The 16,623-nt window shown below is 29.4% G+C and overlaps 6 protein-coding genes across 11 annotated transcripts; 2 read left to right on the top strand and 4 right to left on the bottom strand.

Annotated features, from left to right (window-relative positions):
- Positions 1-95: 95 nt before the first annotated feature.
- LOC117230793 (MORN repeat-containing protein 4 homolog) lies at positions 96-945 on the bottom strand. Its single transcript, XM_033488574.1, has 4 exons — positions 819-945; positions 553-736; positions 381-490; positions 96-312 (listed from the first exon to the last, which is right to left on the bottom strand). Exons 1-4 carry the CDS (start codon positions 826-828, stop codon positions 164-166), a joined length of 453 nt encoding a protein of 150 aa, XP_033344465.1. The 5' UTR covers positions 829-945; the 3' UTR covers positions 96-163.
- LOC117230785 (MMS19 nucleotide excision repair protein homolog) lies at positions 875-5,072 on the bottom strand. Of its 2 annotated transcripts, none has more exons than XM_033488557.1 (9): positions 4,740-5,072; positions 4,247-4,485; positions 3,841-4,173; positions 3,173-3,761; positions 2,816-3,097; positions 2,025-2,746; positions 1,694-1,951; positions 1,461-1,625; positions 875-1,376 (listed from the first exon to the last, which is right to left on the bottom strand). In XM_033488557.1, exons 1-9 carry the CDS (start codon positions 4,834-4,836, stop codon positions 1,176-1,178), a joined length of 2,886 nt encoding a protein of 961 aa, XP_033344448.1. In that variant the 5' UTR covers positions 4,837-5,072; the 3' UTR covers positions 875-1,175. The 2 variants fall into 2 exon arrangements, with proteins under 2 accessions (XP_033344448.1, XP_033344449.1); XM_033488558.1 differs by having other exon boundaries at positions 4,247-4,301; positions 4,740-4,880.
- Positions 5,073-5,131: 59 nt separating this feature from the next.
- On the top strand, positions 5,132-8,254 carry LOC117230792 (ubiquitin domain-containing protein 1). 3 transcript variants are annotated; one of them, XR_004492863.1, is made up of 5 exons: positions 5,132-5,305; positions 5,778-6,137; positions 6,232-6,350; positions 6,424-6,660; positions 6,999-8,254. XR_004492863.1 is itself a non-coding variant. In XM_033488573.1 (4 exons), the coding sequence occupies exons 1-4, from the start codon at positions 5,224-5,226 to the stop codon at positions 6,583-6,585; spliced, it is 723 nt and encodes a 240-aa protein (XP_033344464.1). In that variant the 5' UTR covers positions 5,132-5,223; the 3' UTR covers positions 6,586-6,814. The 3 variants fall into 3 exon arrangements, 1 of the variants encoding a protein (XP_033344464.1); XR_004492862.1 differs by having other exon boundaries at positions 6,855-8,254; XM_033488573.1 differs by lacking the exon at positions 6,999-8,254 and having other exon boundaries at positions 6,424-6,814.
- Positions 8,255-9,762: 1,508 nt separating this feature from the next.
- Positions 9,763-11,790, bottom strand: LOC117230788 (cytochrome c oxidase assembly protein COX15 homolog). Of its 2 annotated transcripts, XM_033488563.1 has the most exons (6): positions 11,640-11,790; positions 11,418-11,574; positions 11,203-11,329; positions 10,814-10,946; positions 10,116-10,740; positions 9,798-10,052 (listed from the first exon to the last, which is right to left on the bottom strand). In XM_033488563.1, exons 2-6 carry the CDS (start codon positions 11,571-11,573, stop codon positions 9,798-9,800), a joined length of 1,296 nt encoding a protein of 431 aa, XP_033344454.1. In that variant the 5' UTR covers position 11,574; positions 11,640-11,790. The 2 variants fall into 2 exon arrangements, with proteins under 2 accessions (XP_033344453.1, XP_033344454.1); XM_033488562.1 differs by lacking the exon at positions 11,640-11,790 and having other exon boundaries at positions 9,763-10,052; positions 11,418-11,573.
- A 682-nt stretch (positions 11,791-12,472) lies between these two features.
- Positions 12,473-14,737, top strand: LOC117230786 (xaa-Pro aminopeptidase ApepP). Of its 2 annotated transcripts, XM_033488560.1 has the most exons (5): positions 12,473-13,602; positions 13,693-14,019; positions 14,088-14,218; positions 14,300-14,475; positions 14,543-14,737. In XM_033488560.1, the coding sequence occupies exons 1-5, from the start codon at positions 12,488-12,490 to the stop codon at positions 14,663-14,665; spliced, it is 1,872 nt and encodes a 623-aa protein (XP_033344451.1). In that variant the 5' UTR covers positions 12,473-12,487; the 3' UTR covers positions 14,666-14,737. The 2 variants fall into 2 exon arrangements, with proteins under 2 accessions (XP_033344451.1, XP_033344450.1); XM_033488559.1 differs by having other exon boundaries at positions 14,088-14,475.
- LOC117230791 (PRADC1-like protein) lies at positions 14,386-15,983 on the bottom strand. Its single transcript, XM_033488572.1, is given in 4 exon segments — positions 14,386-15,279; positions 15,344-15,456; positions 15,550-15,649; positions 15,651-15,983. Coding segments are annotated over 4 exon segments (789 nt in total). The 5' UTR covers positions 15,795-15,983; the 3' UTR covers positions 14,386-14,847.
- Between the last annotated feature and the right edge of the window lie 640 nt (positions 15,984-16,623).

Below are 16,623 nucleotides of genomic sequence, written 5' to 3'. Positions count from 1 at the left end.
AACTTGTATTATGTAATATAAGATATATATATATATATATATACACATACATACATATATCTGATGACAAGCAATAAACACAATAATTACAGAAATTATAGTATGACATATTATATCTCTTTATTAAGTTTTAATATAACTAACTAATATTTATGTTTAATATTTAATTACATTGGGCACGTGCCATCATAGAAATCTTCTGTGCCTTCTGTACTATATCTGGACAATGTCTACGACGTACAAGTTTGCAATCTTGAAAGAATCCTTCATTTCTAGGAAAACCATGTGATCCATCCGCATATGTAATTAATCCTACAGTTGGATGAAACAGTAATTTATTAATTCAATATGAAAAATTTAACATTTAAAATCTTACTTACCTAATCCCCATACACGCCCACCACGAAATTCTCCCTCAAATTTCATCCCATCTGACCTCCAAAATACACCATGACCGTGAAACCAACCTTGCATAAACTCACCTTCATATCTAATATATAAAGTACATTAGAAAGTTAATAATTATAAAAAGTAATATCTTATGACATTTACTTTGCTCCATCTGGGAATATTATAACTCCTAAGCCAGAACACAATCCATTTTGAAAGCCACCATCATAACGTGTTCCATCAGGAAGGAGTAAAGAACCAGCACCATGTTTCAACCCCTTTGAATTCCAATCCCCAATATATTTTGTACCATCTTCATATTTGTATGCACCATTCTTTACTACACCTATAAATAAACTTTGATGTAACACAACATTTTTACACAACTTTTACATTTTTTAGATTGAGAAAAGTAAGTTATGTCTTACCATCACCCATGCTTCTAGTGTACTAAATGCATTAAAGAGTAACTTTCAGGTTTCAATCCCATTACAGAAATCAATTCTTTATTCAATTATGTACATTATATACAACATATAGGATAAGTACAATATGACGAATCAGTTTCTTTACTCTTACAAGAAAAAGTAGTACAGCAAGAGAAATCATTTGCTTTAACATGTATGTATATAAATGGATATATAAAAGTAGACTTGTGTGCATAACTTTAAAAATATACAAAACAATATTAGAATAAAATTTATATCTATTTGTATTAAACAAACATAAATGTATTCATCTATGAGTTATAAAATGTAAAAATTATTAATGTATAAATAAACAGATCATTGTCTTTTTACTGCCCCTGGCGCACCAACTAAAAACCATCGTGATCTCGCTTTTACTGCGGCTTTTCGAACTAAGCGTTTTCGATCGTCAATTGGAACTATTAACTTTTCCAATACATCTTGTTTGTATGTGTTAATGAATATTGTTGGATAATTACAATAATTTGTTAAACAGTCTAAAGCTGCTATTCTGACTCTCTGCAATATATGAAGATATGAAAATTATAAAATGAATATATTGAATATATATTGAAGATACCAAGCAATTTTATAAAATATTACCATTATTCTGTAGGTAGATAATTTTAATAACCTCGGAATAAAACTTTGTATCATATCAGAAAAAATACTGTGTTTAGTCTCCAATAAGAGGTTCAATGTTGTTAATGTTAAAAAAATTAGTTGTTCATTTTCAAGAGATAAAGATTCTATTAAAAGGGGGACCAACTGAAACAAAAATTTATTGTTGATATAAGCTGTGTTGTGTGATATTTATGTCAGCATGTACTGAATACCTTAATTAAATACATAAGTAACAGCTCCAAGGGTACTTCTTCTAATAATTGTACTAATGTCTTTAAATAGTTCTGCCTTGCTATATTTTTAAACTCAGAATCTTTTTTAATTAAGTGTTCAAATACCCTTTGTTTATACAAAATTTTGACATTACAAAAATTTTCCACCACTAAAGTATCTTCGTGTCTGTTTGTCAAGATCTTATATTCTTGTACTATATGCTGGCCTATTCGGTCATGTTTCAAAATATTGGTAAGCTATGGATACAATATTAAAAAACATTAAATATTATATATGAAATATTGAGGAAGACTAAAAATTTTTACATACCTCATCTAAAAATATTTCAACATCACGGGAACCTTTTATAATTATAGCTTTTGTTAGCCATATTTGTAGAGAAGCACTTGCTTGCATTATTTCAATATTAGTATCTGAATTTAAATTATTATTTATTGCTTCTTTAAAATATGACAAAGCATGTTGGAAGTATTTATTACTATCATCAAATTTGTTTAATATTACAGCAATAAATTTACATGCTATTAGCCTTATATTTGGATGTTGGCTGTAAAGTGCTAAATTATGTACATTTTGTAATAAATTTACATTTATTGCTAAATCAACATCTTGGTATAAGGGGATGAAAATATTCATTACTAAAGCAGCATCAGATTCTGAACTTTGTTTACTTAAAACTGAAATGTACTTGTTGACAAGATTTTGTTGCTCTTCAATCATAAGATTTCGTACAATTAGTCGACAAATATTTAAAACTAAATCTAATCTTTCATCCATGGGATTGATATTAAGGGCAGCTAATTTTTGAATAATATGACATTCGTTATATAGATACTGTAGAATATTATAGTCAATAGCTGTTGTAGCGACTAGCCTATGAAGACATGTTAGAGCTGTAAAGCTTATGTCAAAATTCGCAACATTTGTTTGCAATACAATCTGTGGAAGAACTTCAACTCCTAATTTATATGTTTTAGCAACAGTTGCTAGTACTTTTAATTTACGGATTCGTATTTCTATCTTCTCCTCATCTGAAACATTCAAAATAATAAATAGTTTAAAACAACCAGGCTCGCTAAATTCAAGTATTAAGTATTTACCAGTATTTAACTGAAACTTTTCTTTGATCAGAGTTGATATCTCGTTTGAATATAATGTAGCAAAACTTAAAAGAGCCGAATGACAGAGTATTTTTATTTCATTACAATTTGTTCCAATTAGATTACAAATTTTATCATAAAGTAGAGTACGATGTACTTCATTTAAATACGCTTTTTGTATTGTTAAACCAAATAATATTTTTGATTGTAATTCCATATTCTCTGTTGATAATTCATTTAAATATAGGTTTGGTATATCTGTCCATGCTAATTCTGGAACATCTAAAAAAGGATTTTATGTTGCATTTTAAAACATTTTTAAATACATATTTCAAAGTATGTAAAGTATATATTTACCCTTAATAGTAAATCCATGATCAGAAGCAGTTTTAATAAAATTGTTTAATGTTTCAATTAAAATTACTTTATCAACTATTGCAGTCTTAGTAGAATATTGGCCAAGAAATATTGGTACTATCGCTTTTAATACTTGTATACATGATTCTTTATTGATCATTGCCACACATTCTAGTATTTTTACAGATGGTCTAAACAGACTAAGTTGCACATCATATAAAGATGAGTCTAGATCTGTGGTTATATCATTAATGAAACTTTCACGAACTTCAACATCACTTGATATAGTGTCAATTATAGTGGTGACTGCTTTCAAGCTTGCATTTTTTAATTCTAAATCTCCACCTGGTATAATTTCTTTTCTTAAGATAATCCATAATTCGGTCAAATATATTTTTATGCCATTCACACCAAATGTCTTTAAACTTTTACATAACAGACTCAAAGAGTCCAACTTGGCAATCTTAAGATTGGAGAGTAATTTTTCAATTATGAGTGGTATACAAAATTCGGCAAATTCTGGTACGGCACAAAGACAAGGTGCCAATTTCTCTGCCAAATCATCACGTGTTATTCCCTCTGTTCTACGCTGAAAAATGTCAAGTCAAATTACAATTTATATTCATAAATGATGAGCAATTAATATCTTGATTGGTTGATCTAATTACAGGATGGAAGTCAACTGGAAAGTAACACGCAATGACTTCAAACATTTCTCCAGCTAAATGGCCTAATGACAATTTTTTCATAAAATATGGAAGTACGTCAAATAATATCATAAGATTGCTAGGATCCCTTTCTGTTTCTATACTAGTAATGAATCCATAAATAAAATCTGGCCCCATAGCTTTTAAATCTTCTATTCTATTTTCCAATAATGTTGTAAATATAAAATATATATTTCTGCGATCAAGTGATAATTGAGATTGGCACTGCACATTTTCAAAAAGACTCCTAAGTAAGCATTCAGGTGAATCCTTAGGTAAATGATCCATTTGAACCTGGAACAATTATGTTAGTTTATATATATAGCTATTATCTAAATATAATTGTAAAATACAACCCAAAACTTACAATTGTCAAAACTCCTTTTATTACTGCTGGTATAATCCTATGGTGATCTTTTAATCTGTCACAATAAAATGATGTTATAAAACACAATTCATCTTCATTCAAAAAATCCTTAGGTAAATGAAATAAAATAGTAGAAAGGGCAGAGATGCCGTTTTTTCGTATTGTAACATCTTTTTCAGTTACAAAAGGTCTAAGTTCTTCTATAATTGCATAAAGTTTTGTATGACCAGACTGTATTTCTAAATTAAAAAGAATAATTATTTTCAGAAAATATGGATGTTAAACAAAGTACTTATTTTTTGTTCTATATATTTAAAAATATGTAGCTATATTTTTGAGGGAAGGTATACCATTTTTACTGGCATTAGTATAGATAATATTTTAATAGATCAGAAATAGGCTTCATTACTGTGTGTGTCTAGTTTTTTCTTCAAAACATAAAAGCCAATCATCAATATGCATAGGAAGAACAATCATGGTAATTAATACATACCTAAGGCGATCTCTTGGCACGTTGTGTCCAGTGCCTGATCGTCTTCAAAAGCAGTAAGAAATCTTTCTTCAGAAACGGTACTTGTAAGTGAAGCCATTGCAAAACATGCCTTCGTACTGTGTGTGTATTACTTAACCTTAGTATATTAATAAAATATAATTCTATTGAATGCCGAACGTAATTAATTTTTTCACTTGAAATTACAAAAGATAATTTGATCAGAAAGTGTCTGACAGTAATTGTTATGTTGTTGGGATACGTGTCAATGAAATATTAAATATACTGAAAAATTGTTTGCAAAACTTGTTTTATTTAGATTTGAAACCCATTTATATCTGTTAACATTTCAGGTTAGGTTACTGAAGATTCGATTATAGCGCCTCTAATGGTACTGATTTATAATTTAGTGGATAAGATGGACGAAAATGGCATGTGAGGTGTTGTTAAATTTCAGTGAAATGTTTGGTTACACTAGCCATCTAGGATGGGAGGCTGCATAGGCATAACGAGGGCAAGAAATGCCTCTGTCGACAACAGTACGGGAAATTCCACGAGAGTAAATTCAGGTAAAAATTATAATGAAATTATCTGCGTAAAAATTGCAATCAACAACAGCTAACCTTGAAGACAGTTCTGGTTTTTTCCTTACCTTCCTACTTAACGTTTATTGCGTATTATGTATTAGAATTTGCATATTATTTCTTACACAAAACGACTGACGAACAATTATATGTATGTACTATAATGATTCACGATGTCAAACAAGTTAACCAAAAATATCATTATACTTATTACCCCTATCATCAAATTTGTCATTCCAACTTTATTACTAAAAATATAAGAATTTCAAAATTGCTTGTCACTTTGTTATACTTTGGAATCATTATACATATTACATTGTATAACACAAATCAAAGTTTTCATGTAACTATCTCCATTTTTTATTAGCTTTGTAATATGCCTTTTGTGTAATTTTTTAATTTGAATAAAAAAACAAATGTATTACTTATATTATAAAAGAATGTTTTGTTTACACAGGAAATTCAAGGAAGAATCATCCATTATGCCATGAGGCAATTAGGTGGAAATCAGATGTACCTTTGACAGAAGGACAGCTAAGAAGTAAAAGAGATGAATTTTGGGATACTGCACCTGCATTTGATGGACGTAAAGAAATATGGGATGCATTAAGAGCTGGGGCAACGGCAGCAGAGGCCCAGGATTATCAATTAGCACAGGCTATATTAGATGGAGCTAATATTTCTGTGCCAAATGGTTTTTTAACAGAATGTTATGATGAATTGGGAACCAGATATCAAGTCCCTATTTATTGTTTATCATATCCTATTAATATTGTAAAAGAAGATAGTGGAAGAGATTCTCCTGCTGATTGTTCAGGTAATGCAATTAAATTCAATAAAAGAATTGTAAAGGAATTCAAGCATGTTCTCAGAAAGGCAATTAACTTTTAACATTGTTTACTTAATTATAGAACCTATTGATAGTGGAGTTGAGCAGACATTGAAGCTGAGATTATCAACTACATTAGGAGAAGTTAAATTGCCTGTTTACAGTAAGGACACTATAGCTACTGCTAAAAAGAAATTGCAGGTATGAATTAATAATATAAATTAATATCTTTTTTTTATTTTGCATTAATTTATGATTTAATTTATATAAATAGAGTCAGGAAGGTCTTGAACCATCTCGTCAAAGGTGGTTTTTTGGTGGAAAGTTATTAGGTGATAAAATGCATATAGAAGAAGCAAAGATACAACCAGGTTATGTAATACAAGTAATTGTAAATCCAGAAAAATTGGATGACAGTCCTGTGAAAACAAGTTGAGCTAATATTATACAAGATATACAAGTCATATTGAACCATCTTTCTCTGATAAGCACATTCTTACCTGCATTCGAAGTAAGAATATATTTCTTTTTTAATTTTATATTGTGTCATTATTAAGAGCAAAGCAGCAATTCTTGAAGTGATTTTTTATAATAAAATGCACTTAAAACATAATTCTCGTAATATATAATTGTTATAAGTATTAAATAATATTGCGTTTAAATTGTGGGTTGTGATTATTTAATTTTTATTAATTTATATACTAGCTCAAAAGAAAAATACAGTGCTAAATACATGCCGAAATAATCTCTTAAAGAGTCTTTATTAACATTGGTTTATTAACATAAGTTACATACTTATACAAAAAGAAGTATAAACACGATTGGTAATTAATAACATTTACCTCATAGCAGGAATGTTGTTATACTAATTTGTTACTACCAACGAAGGTGCTGGTGCTGTAACACTTGGGAAACTAAGTATACATGTAGAAAATTATTCTATGCTGCTTATTAAACCATGTTGCATAATTATATGATATAAGAATAAAAACATACACTTAAAAAAAAGATTATAATAATAACAATAATAATAATAAGAAAATTACGGAAATATTGATGAATATAAAAATACAATGGACAATAGTGAAAAAATGAACAAGGTATATGCTGATTATTAAATTGCATTCTTTTGTTGTGTTTCTTACAGATTTTATTTTCTAGGCTTTTTGGATTTATAATTAATAACTATAATTTTTCTAAGGATAAATCAATAGAAAAGATTATTAACAACCTTTGTTGCATAATGTGTGAAATATACAGTTCAATGATGTTTTTCTTTTGATCGAATTCATTAAACTTTTGTAAACGTGTTGTGAATGTCTATAAGACATAAGTTTGAATTATTTCACAAAAGTACATGTTTGGCCTATTAGTGGCCTAAAATCTTCGATTCCTTCCTATAAGTACTAATAAGATATTATATAAGGTCTACATAGCTGAATAATGCACGAGAAAAGATGTAAGACTAATAATTAAATTGCATGTGGTGCAGAACGTATAATTTTTATACAATTTTATCAGCACAATCACTTTCACATCTGTGTTATATGTGCTTATGATAAAATGATCAACACAGTAAAATCAATATTGCTAGTTCAATTTTAATAGCACCTAATTCTTACTTCTGCCCCACATGTTACACAGAAAGCAAAAATGATATAAAGTATAATTATAAAAAATGACATATTATGCGTGTGAATTTATTGACTGTACTAACACAGCAGTGATAAAGTTTGTTTTTCATATGCATTGATCATAAAATTATAATATATAGTATTGCGTGTGCGTGTATGTATAATACGTAATATATTAAATATGTATGTATACAGGTACATACGTTGGTTCCACTATTCTCAATTTGAGTGTCAAAGCAAACATATTTAATCTTATAAGTAACTTATTTATAAATTGGGTAATTGCATACAAGTTATAATGACAAAAAAATGACTGGAAGCAACCACTAAAAGATATGAACATAAGTGTATAAAACCCTGTTCATATAAAAAAAAAATGAAATCTTGTGTTAACTATGCATTTCCTTGACATATTATAAAAATTAGTGCAAATAAAGGGAGCACTTGTTTTAAATTTAAGAGTTTCAGATAGATCAGTCTTTTATTTACGTGTTAATTGTGTTCAAGGACTAACACTTCTTTATACAAAGAAATAAAACTTGTAAAATAATCTGTAATGATGCAATGAAGGAATTCTTGTTTGATCCAACATGTGATTTCTTTGATAAAGCAGTAACATTGTCTAAAGTATTATTTTAAATGATCTTTAGCCTAAGCACAAATGACCGATAGTTAACAATAGACTAAAGTATAGGGCGGTTAGCTCATGTAATTGATTAAAGCCCTATCTCCAATGTATAATAATTGAAATAGTCAAAAATGGAATGTGTTCCATTTGTTCTATTGGTTATGTGCAATTAGGCTTTAGTTCATAGCGACGAAAATGGGAATGATAATATCGCATTTATAGAGAGACATTCGTTACCAGGAACTAAAGACATAAGATTCTCAATGGAACAATAAATTCTGTCAGACTGATATTAGTTTTGCAATCTAGGATTTGAGTTATTTGCAACATATTGCAAGAGACTGCATTTTAAGTTCATTTTGATTGATATTCAAACAATACAGGAAGATTATTTTTTGTATAGTATCAGTTAAACTATATTTTTCACACATGTTCGTATAAAGATTTTAATATAAATGTTGCGTTTTTTAAGTGATATAATTTGTATTTGTATGAATGATAATATACATTTTCCGTTAATACTCATGTCTGTATAATATTAAACAGAAATATGTGATGCGGCGCAATTGTCATATAGTAAAGTGAAAATATGACGAGTGTAAATAAAAAGCGTTATAATAACGAAAGTGCAATTCAAAACGTCTATTAAATATTGCTACTGCTTAATATTAATAATGCTATGTTGGACCAATATAAGACGTTTTAAGTGAAAAATACAAAAAATCAAAGAATGACTGATTGGAGATGAGGTAGAACAACTGCCAATAAAAATAAAGCTGAATCCACTGTATTGCTAATCAGAAGTTATAAAACATTTAAAAAAGAAACTTTGGAATGTTAATGAAAATTATTATTACAATTAGATAGCAATTATTGATTAAGCAGGGTTTACACATTTTTTAAACTAATTGAACAAAATAATATTACTTACCAAAGCTGGTTTTTTGAAATTAGGTGCCAGTACTAACATCATTAAATATTTGATATATGCTAAGCATAAGGAAGGACAGTTGATGTTAGTAATGAATTTTTTTAATTTACATGTTAGAGATATAATCGAGTGTAGTCAGATTTGTCAACTACGATCCAAAAACTGTTACAGATACTTGTTTAATATTATTTTTAAAAAGGTATTTATTCGTTTTTTTTTTTAAACATGAAATTAAAAATATATTTTCAGTAATATAAAAATGCTTAAAATTTCATCGTAATAGATACATTACTTTAAAACAAACACATGTAAATTAATTTTCATGAATATTGATTATTATTGATTATAACTTAACACATTGTCAAATAAAGCATAATGTTGAGAAATTATTGTAGTATTTTTTTGTTAATTTTCAAGCTGTATAAAATAATAAAATATTGTATAATATTATAAATTTATTTTAAGACATATTTTAAATATTTCAATTCATGAGTCAACCATATCATTGTACTTAAAACAATAAGACTGCCAGATTGATGAGATGCAGCTAATGGTAAGGGCACATGATGTACTAATGTTGAAATTCCTAGTAGTACTTGCAAATAGCCAGCACAGAGCACAGCTACAATAGCTTTTTTTGCATTACCAGGAAGTTTATATTTACGAGATGCAATTGCAATGTAAGTTATTAATGATAAAGTTGTGATACCCTGTAAAAAAAGAGAAAATTTATAGTACCGTATATTAATTTGGCTATTATGCCCAAAACATACCAATATTCTATGATCGAATTGTACAGTAGTTGGATTTTCCGTAAAATTTTTTAGTAGAGGTGATAACGTGAATACATCATCCGGTATCCACTTATTTGCCATTTTCGGAAATGTATTATAAATAAGACCTGCATCCATCCCTGCAACGAAAGCTCCCGACAAAGCAGTAAAAAAGACCAGTCCCTTTGTCGAGTGAACTAACATTCTGAATCTCCTTAGCTTCGACTTCAGATTACTAATATCAACATTTGAATGATCAAGATTTAATTTCTGAGCAGGAACTAAATAATCTAGAGCATTGTACAAAAATCCTGTATATATAATAAATGCCATTCCTAAATGAGCAGCCAAGCGATATTGTGAGACGCGTGGTACATCTGATGGTTCCACGAAACGATCTTCCAAGCCCGATTTAACCATGTACCAACCCATAAGTCCTTGTAAGCCAATTAACGAACCCAAAACAGCTACCCTGATCTTCATGCCTGGTGTTAGCATACCTTTCGTCCAGAAATAAGTTGCTGGAATTATGAATACAGCACCTATCAAACGTCCCCACATTCTATGTAAATATTCCATCCACCAAATACGTTTAAATTCCTCCAACGTCATATTTTGATTATTGCTATAAAGAAATTTGTATAAAATATATATAGTTTGATGTATTATACAATTATTTTATACTATAAAGATCTTACATTTTATATTCAGGAAATTGTTTGTAACGTTCAAATTCTGCATGCCATTGAATTTCAGTAGTAGGCATTTTTTCACCAAGTAATTTCCAAGTAACCATAGATAAACCTGACTCTGTAAGTCTTGTTATACCCCCTGCATAAAAATAAGGAAGGACGAGTAATTATGGTTTTTTCTTTCAATTTCTTTATTTACATATCATACTTTATAAAGGTTTATATATTCATATATTGGTATATTACACATATATATTAATTTGCTATTATAAATAGTATACTTTTAAAAGTATTTTTTTATAACTATTATTAAAACTATTTTCCATACGTCTTATCTACAATTGCTTTTATAATAGTACAAGCACAGTAGTAAAAAAAACAGTAAAAGATTATACCTAGAACAACAGCTACAAAAACCATGCCACTGCAAGTTAAGAGCCATTTGCCTACAGTTTTATTTGATTTTTCAGCTGATTTTGTTGAGAAACCTTTTGCTATGATGCCACCATTTTTAAGTAAATCCTATGATAATATCGCACAAAAATTACTTAAAGTTATATTATTATTATTATTATTTGTACGTTAAATTTATAAAATTAATATGTAGCACCTTATGCAAAATGACATTCCTTCTTATAAGAGTAAGGGTTGAATTTGTAACTGCTGATTTTGGAGTATATGTATATAGATTTTGTTTAATTGGTAGAAATTTTGTTATACCGTTTCTTGTTATTGTTGATATGCAATACCTTGTTAGATACAACATGCTAGAAAAGATCACAAGTTTGCATTAAATTGTAATATTAACACATAAACATGCAAATATACTTACATTGTTGTGATGTTATATTTTGTATATAAATATAATACTGTTCTTTTATAAGCTAACAACTTTTTCAATTAATATAAACAAGTAGTCATATGTTTTCTATACATTTTTTTAATTTAACATCTTAATGCATATGTATTCCAATGAATTATTACTGAAATTATAAAAATTGGAGAAAATGACTTTTTAATTTTTGATCATTAGACTATATACTGATAAGCTGATAATAATGGAAATTTTACTTTATGAATTATCAAGTAAGTTATTGTTACGATAACACCACAAAATTTACGATATCTAATACAGTTTTATTTTAAATTATAAGAATAACAAATGTTAAATTTATTCTAAAGATAGGAGTAAAAGAATTATGTATTAAATCGGTATTGTTTACCGACAAATATTTATTTTTGTACTTTACTGAATCCTGAAAGGAATCATATCGTTTCTAACCTCGTACTAAACACAATAGTCGATACTTAAAACGTCATACTTTCAAACTTGAAACATCGATATATGCAATATTCAATTTATATTTTATATTCATAATAAGGAATAAGAATACAATTGTTTGATATTTTTGTAAAATGTTTGATAAGATTATCTTGTTACGATAAGACAAGGTGACATTGTTATTATTCGAAATACATGGGACAAATTAAGTAATATTCACCGTGTATACAATACATATACCAGTCGTAAGTATATTAAATTTTATTTTTAATTGCATCATATTAATTTAAATACACACATAATAATTTAAGAGATTTACATTTATATTAATTAAATAATATTATTTTGTTTCAGTACATCATATATTGATAAAGACTAGTTATACTATAAACATCAATATGGCACAAAGAAGTGGTGTTACTAAATTAGCTAAGCTTCGAAAATTAATGGAAGCTGTTCAAATAGGTGGTCTTAAAGGGAAAGGTATTCAAGCCTTAGTTGTAAGTTCAGATGATGCACATCAATCAGAATATTTAAGAGAGTATGATAAAAGGATTCGTTTCATAAGTGGTTTCACTGGTTCTTTTGGAACTGCAATTATTACACAAAATAAAGCTATACTGTGGACTGATGGAAGATACTATATGCAAGCTTTAGCAGAATTCGATCCACCAGAGGCATGGACTTTAATGAAAGAAGGTTTATTAGATACTCCAACCAGAGCTGCATGGTTAATTTCTAATCTACCTCCCAAGTCTACTATTGGGGCTGATCCTAATTTAATAAGTTACACAGAATGGGCAGTATTACATACCAGTTTAGCTGCTGCTGGTCATTGTTTGATGCCTCTTGAGGAAAATTTAATTGACAAAGTTTGGGGTAATGAACAACCTGCACCTACAACTAATGTTGTTTTACCTCAGCCATTGCAATTTTCTGGATGTAGTGCAGGAAAAAAAGTGAAAATGTGTAGAGAAGTAATGAACAAAAACAATGTGAAAGTACTTGTAATCTCAGCTTTAGACGAAGTAGCATACATTCTAAATTTAAGAGGATCTGATATACCTTACAACCCTGTTTTCTTTGCATATATCATTCTTACATTAGACGATTTACACTTATTCATTGATAAAAACAAACTTGCAGAGGAAGCTCAGCAACAATTAATTAGTGAAGAAGTAAATGCAGTTTATCATCCGTATGGAGATATACATGATTTTTTGAGAAAGATTGCAAGTTCATATGCAAATGATGACAAAATATGGATAAGTAATGGTTCTAGTTATGCTTTACATGCTGACTGTGGAGAAGCGAAAAAGCATACAAAAATTACCCCGATAAGCGTTATGAAAGCGATAAAAAATAATACTGAAATAGAAGGAATGAAAGCGGCGCACATACGAGATTCAGTTGCACTCATAAAATACTTCGCTTGGTTGGAAGATCAGGTTAAGAATAAGGAAAATACTATCACAGAAATATCTGGAGCGACTCAACTTGAAAAATTTAGACAGTAAGAGAATTTGCATGCAACATTACAAAACTTTGATATAAAAATTACAGTTCTCTCTATTATACATATATAATGTATGTTATCCAAAAGGGAGCAGGAACATTTTATTGGGCTCAGTTTTCCTACAATATCTTCAGTTGGGCCACATGGAGCAATAATTCATTATCTACCAACACCAAAAACAAATGTGCCAATTACAGACAAAGAAATTTATCTTTGCGATTCTGGTGCACAATATCGAGATGGTACCACAGATGTTACAAGAACATTGCACTTTGGTAATCCAACGAGTTTCGAGCGCGAATGTTTTACAAGAGTATTTAAAGGACAATGTCGCCTTTCATCGACCATTTTTCCTTTAATGATACAGGGAAATTATCTCGATACGCTTGCTCGGGAAAATTTATGGAGTGTTGGGTAAATATACCTATTTTGCTTATAAAATGGAAAATATTATTTATTTATACCTAAATGTACAATTACAGTCTTAATTATCTTCACGGTACCGGACATGGAATAGGTTCGTATCTAAATGTTCACGAAGGACCAATTGGTATTTCTTGGAAACCATATCCTGATGATCCAGGTTTACAACCTGGGATGTTTCTATCAAATGGTACAAAGTTAAAGTATTGTTTGTCATTACACGTACATATGTATATTCTAATAATGTCATTAAATGTGGTAAAATTATTAGAACCAGGATACTATGAGGATGAGAAATTTGGCATTAGGTTGGAAAATATAGAATTAGTAGTAAAGGCAAACACACCCTACAATCACAAGAATCGTGGCTTTCTTACATTTGAAACTGTTACACTGGTGCCTATACAGACTAAGCTACTTGATGTATCCTTATTAACAGATAATGAGGTATAGATTCGATTTATTTTCTGTATATCAATCGCCTTAAGATAATTGATCGTAAATCTTTTTTCAGATTCAATATCTAAATAATTATCATACAAAATGTTTGAATACTTTAAAACCTCTATTACAAGGGCCAGAAAATGCTCAAGCACTCAAGTGGCTAGAGAGAGAAACTAAATCTCTTATAAAATAATTAATAAATTGTATAAGATTGCATTTCTTAATTTTTACAAGTACAATGCACAATAAATTGTTCATATAATTACTTTGATTACAAGTAATCCTATATTTTTTAGTACTTTTGAAACTCTAATTCTTTGTAAATCAATACGTTTGTTTCATTATATGAAAATCAATGAAAAATCCTATTGATAATCACCAAAACAACGAACGGCGTCCGTGAAAAGAGGTTAAGTTTACTGGGATATTAATTAAGGCAAATGGTTGATTCAATCGTTTTAGAGTTTGCCGGATCATTTTGCCGTTCATACCGCGCAAAAATCCAGCAGGAATGTTTACTGTCTTTGTTGAAGGAATAGTATCGTCGCGTATCATGTCTATATAATAATAGTCAGCCCATATAGAATTGATTAGTAATCCATCAAAAGAGGATGAGTGATAATCCGCTATGATTACAGCTTTCGCCCCAGCTTCTTCAGCCATTATACTTTTAGCAAAGAAACTACAGTCTCCTCTCTCAACTAATGCAATTCTACCTTTTAATTCTTTGGCATTTTTTGCTACTTGGCAGCCATGAGGAGGGTCATTTGGAACTAAAGGGATTCCTTCCTCCAAAAAACTTGCATTCTGTAAATATATATTGCAATATTTGTAATATTTTGATCAATTCTAAAATATTTATAATACTTACAAATGGTGCTCCAAAATCTTTCGCGGGCCTTAATTTATATGTATATCCCAATTCCGGTGGATATATAATTTCAAAAAACACATCCGGATCAATACTTGTATTGATGTAAGAACCTGTAGGAGTGCCATAAGAGAATGCCATAGGAAAAATTGTTTAATTACAAATCGTTATCAAGTAACGTTTTTATTTATAACCTAATTACTAACCTCCACCAATGCTATTCAATATCCCGATGTTGAAGAGAACAATAATTGGGTAGAAACAAAGCAATTTTATTCCTTCCATTAACATGGTGCATTCACATTGTTGTTAATGACATTACTACGAATATCATAAGAAGCTTAACCCGATTAACATTACGGACAAGTAAGAAATCGTTCCATGCGTTACTTGTCGATGCGATAGTACTATAGTACACCGTGACACGCGACGATGCGACTCGATCGAACATACATGCAGTTGCGATATGATTACAATATGATAGATCTGACAATTTAATGCCTCTTCTTGTTTCACGTTTTGGGAGTCACCTAAGCCCCTTACAAGTTTCGTATCACATGCGACATTATCGATTCAATGTCAGAATGGTTTAAATTAAAATTAATTTTTCCTATGAAATTTTAAATAACAGAACAGGTTATTTTACATATAACGGTAGACGAAAGTATAATTTTATACTTCTACAATACTTTAAAAAGAATTATTTCATATACTTTCAAAAGAATTATTGCATACTATCAAAAATCCAATTTACATGTTCAGTTACAATGTCAATATCAGCTCAAAAAGAAAGGTATTTATATATTGTTCGAATCGCGGAAATTCGAGGAGGTTTCGTAATGAAAAAATAAAGATGCGAGGTTCAGTGATACAAGGCCTTTTTATATGCTGTCTTCGCTTTAGGGGAGAGGTTGGTCTACGTGGAGGAGCAACTTTCCTTTCGATGGTTGCTGATATCAGGGGTAATAATAGGGCTTACGTTCATATACATTGGCTGCTAAATACTATTCTGGATTCTTAGTAACTATATCGATAAAACAGCAAGATATCGGTAGGCCGCCGTCATAAATGTTAAAACTATTCTGTACTTGGTCGATAATATAATAACTGATGAGTTGTTTGTGATAATTTCGATGTTCGCCGTAAGAAATCGTAGAGGGTGTGAAAAACACTCTGATTTTCTGACGCGTGGATATTTCACAATCCGACACACAAAGTTCCGTTTGATATCACGTCTATTCTGTCCCTAGTTAATGACAAAGTATAACATTATAAGTGTT

This window comes from Bombus vosnesenskii, unplaced genomic scaffold (assembly GCF_011952255.1).
Source record: "Bombus vosnesenskii isolate JDL3184/JDL3185 unplaced genomic scaffold, Bvos_JDL3184-5_v1.1 scf7180000013267, whole genome shotgun sequence".
Taxonomy (NCBI): Eukaryota; Metazoa; Arthropoda; class Insecta; order Hymenoptera; family Apidae; genus Bombus; species Bombus vosnesenskii.
This window is presented reverse-complemented; position numbering and strand designations above follow the sequence as displayed.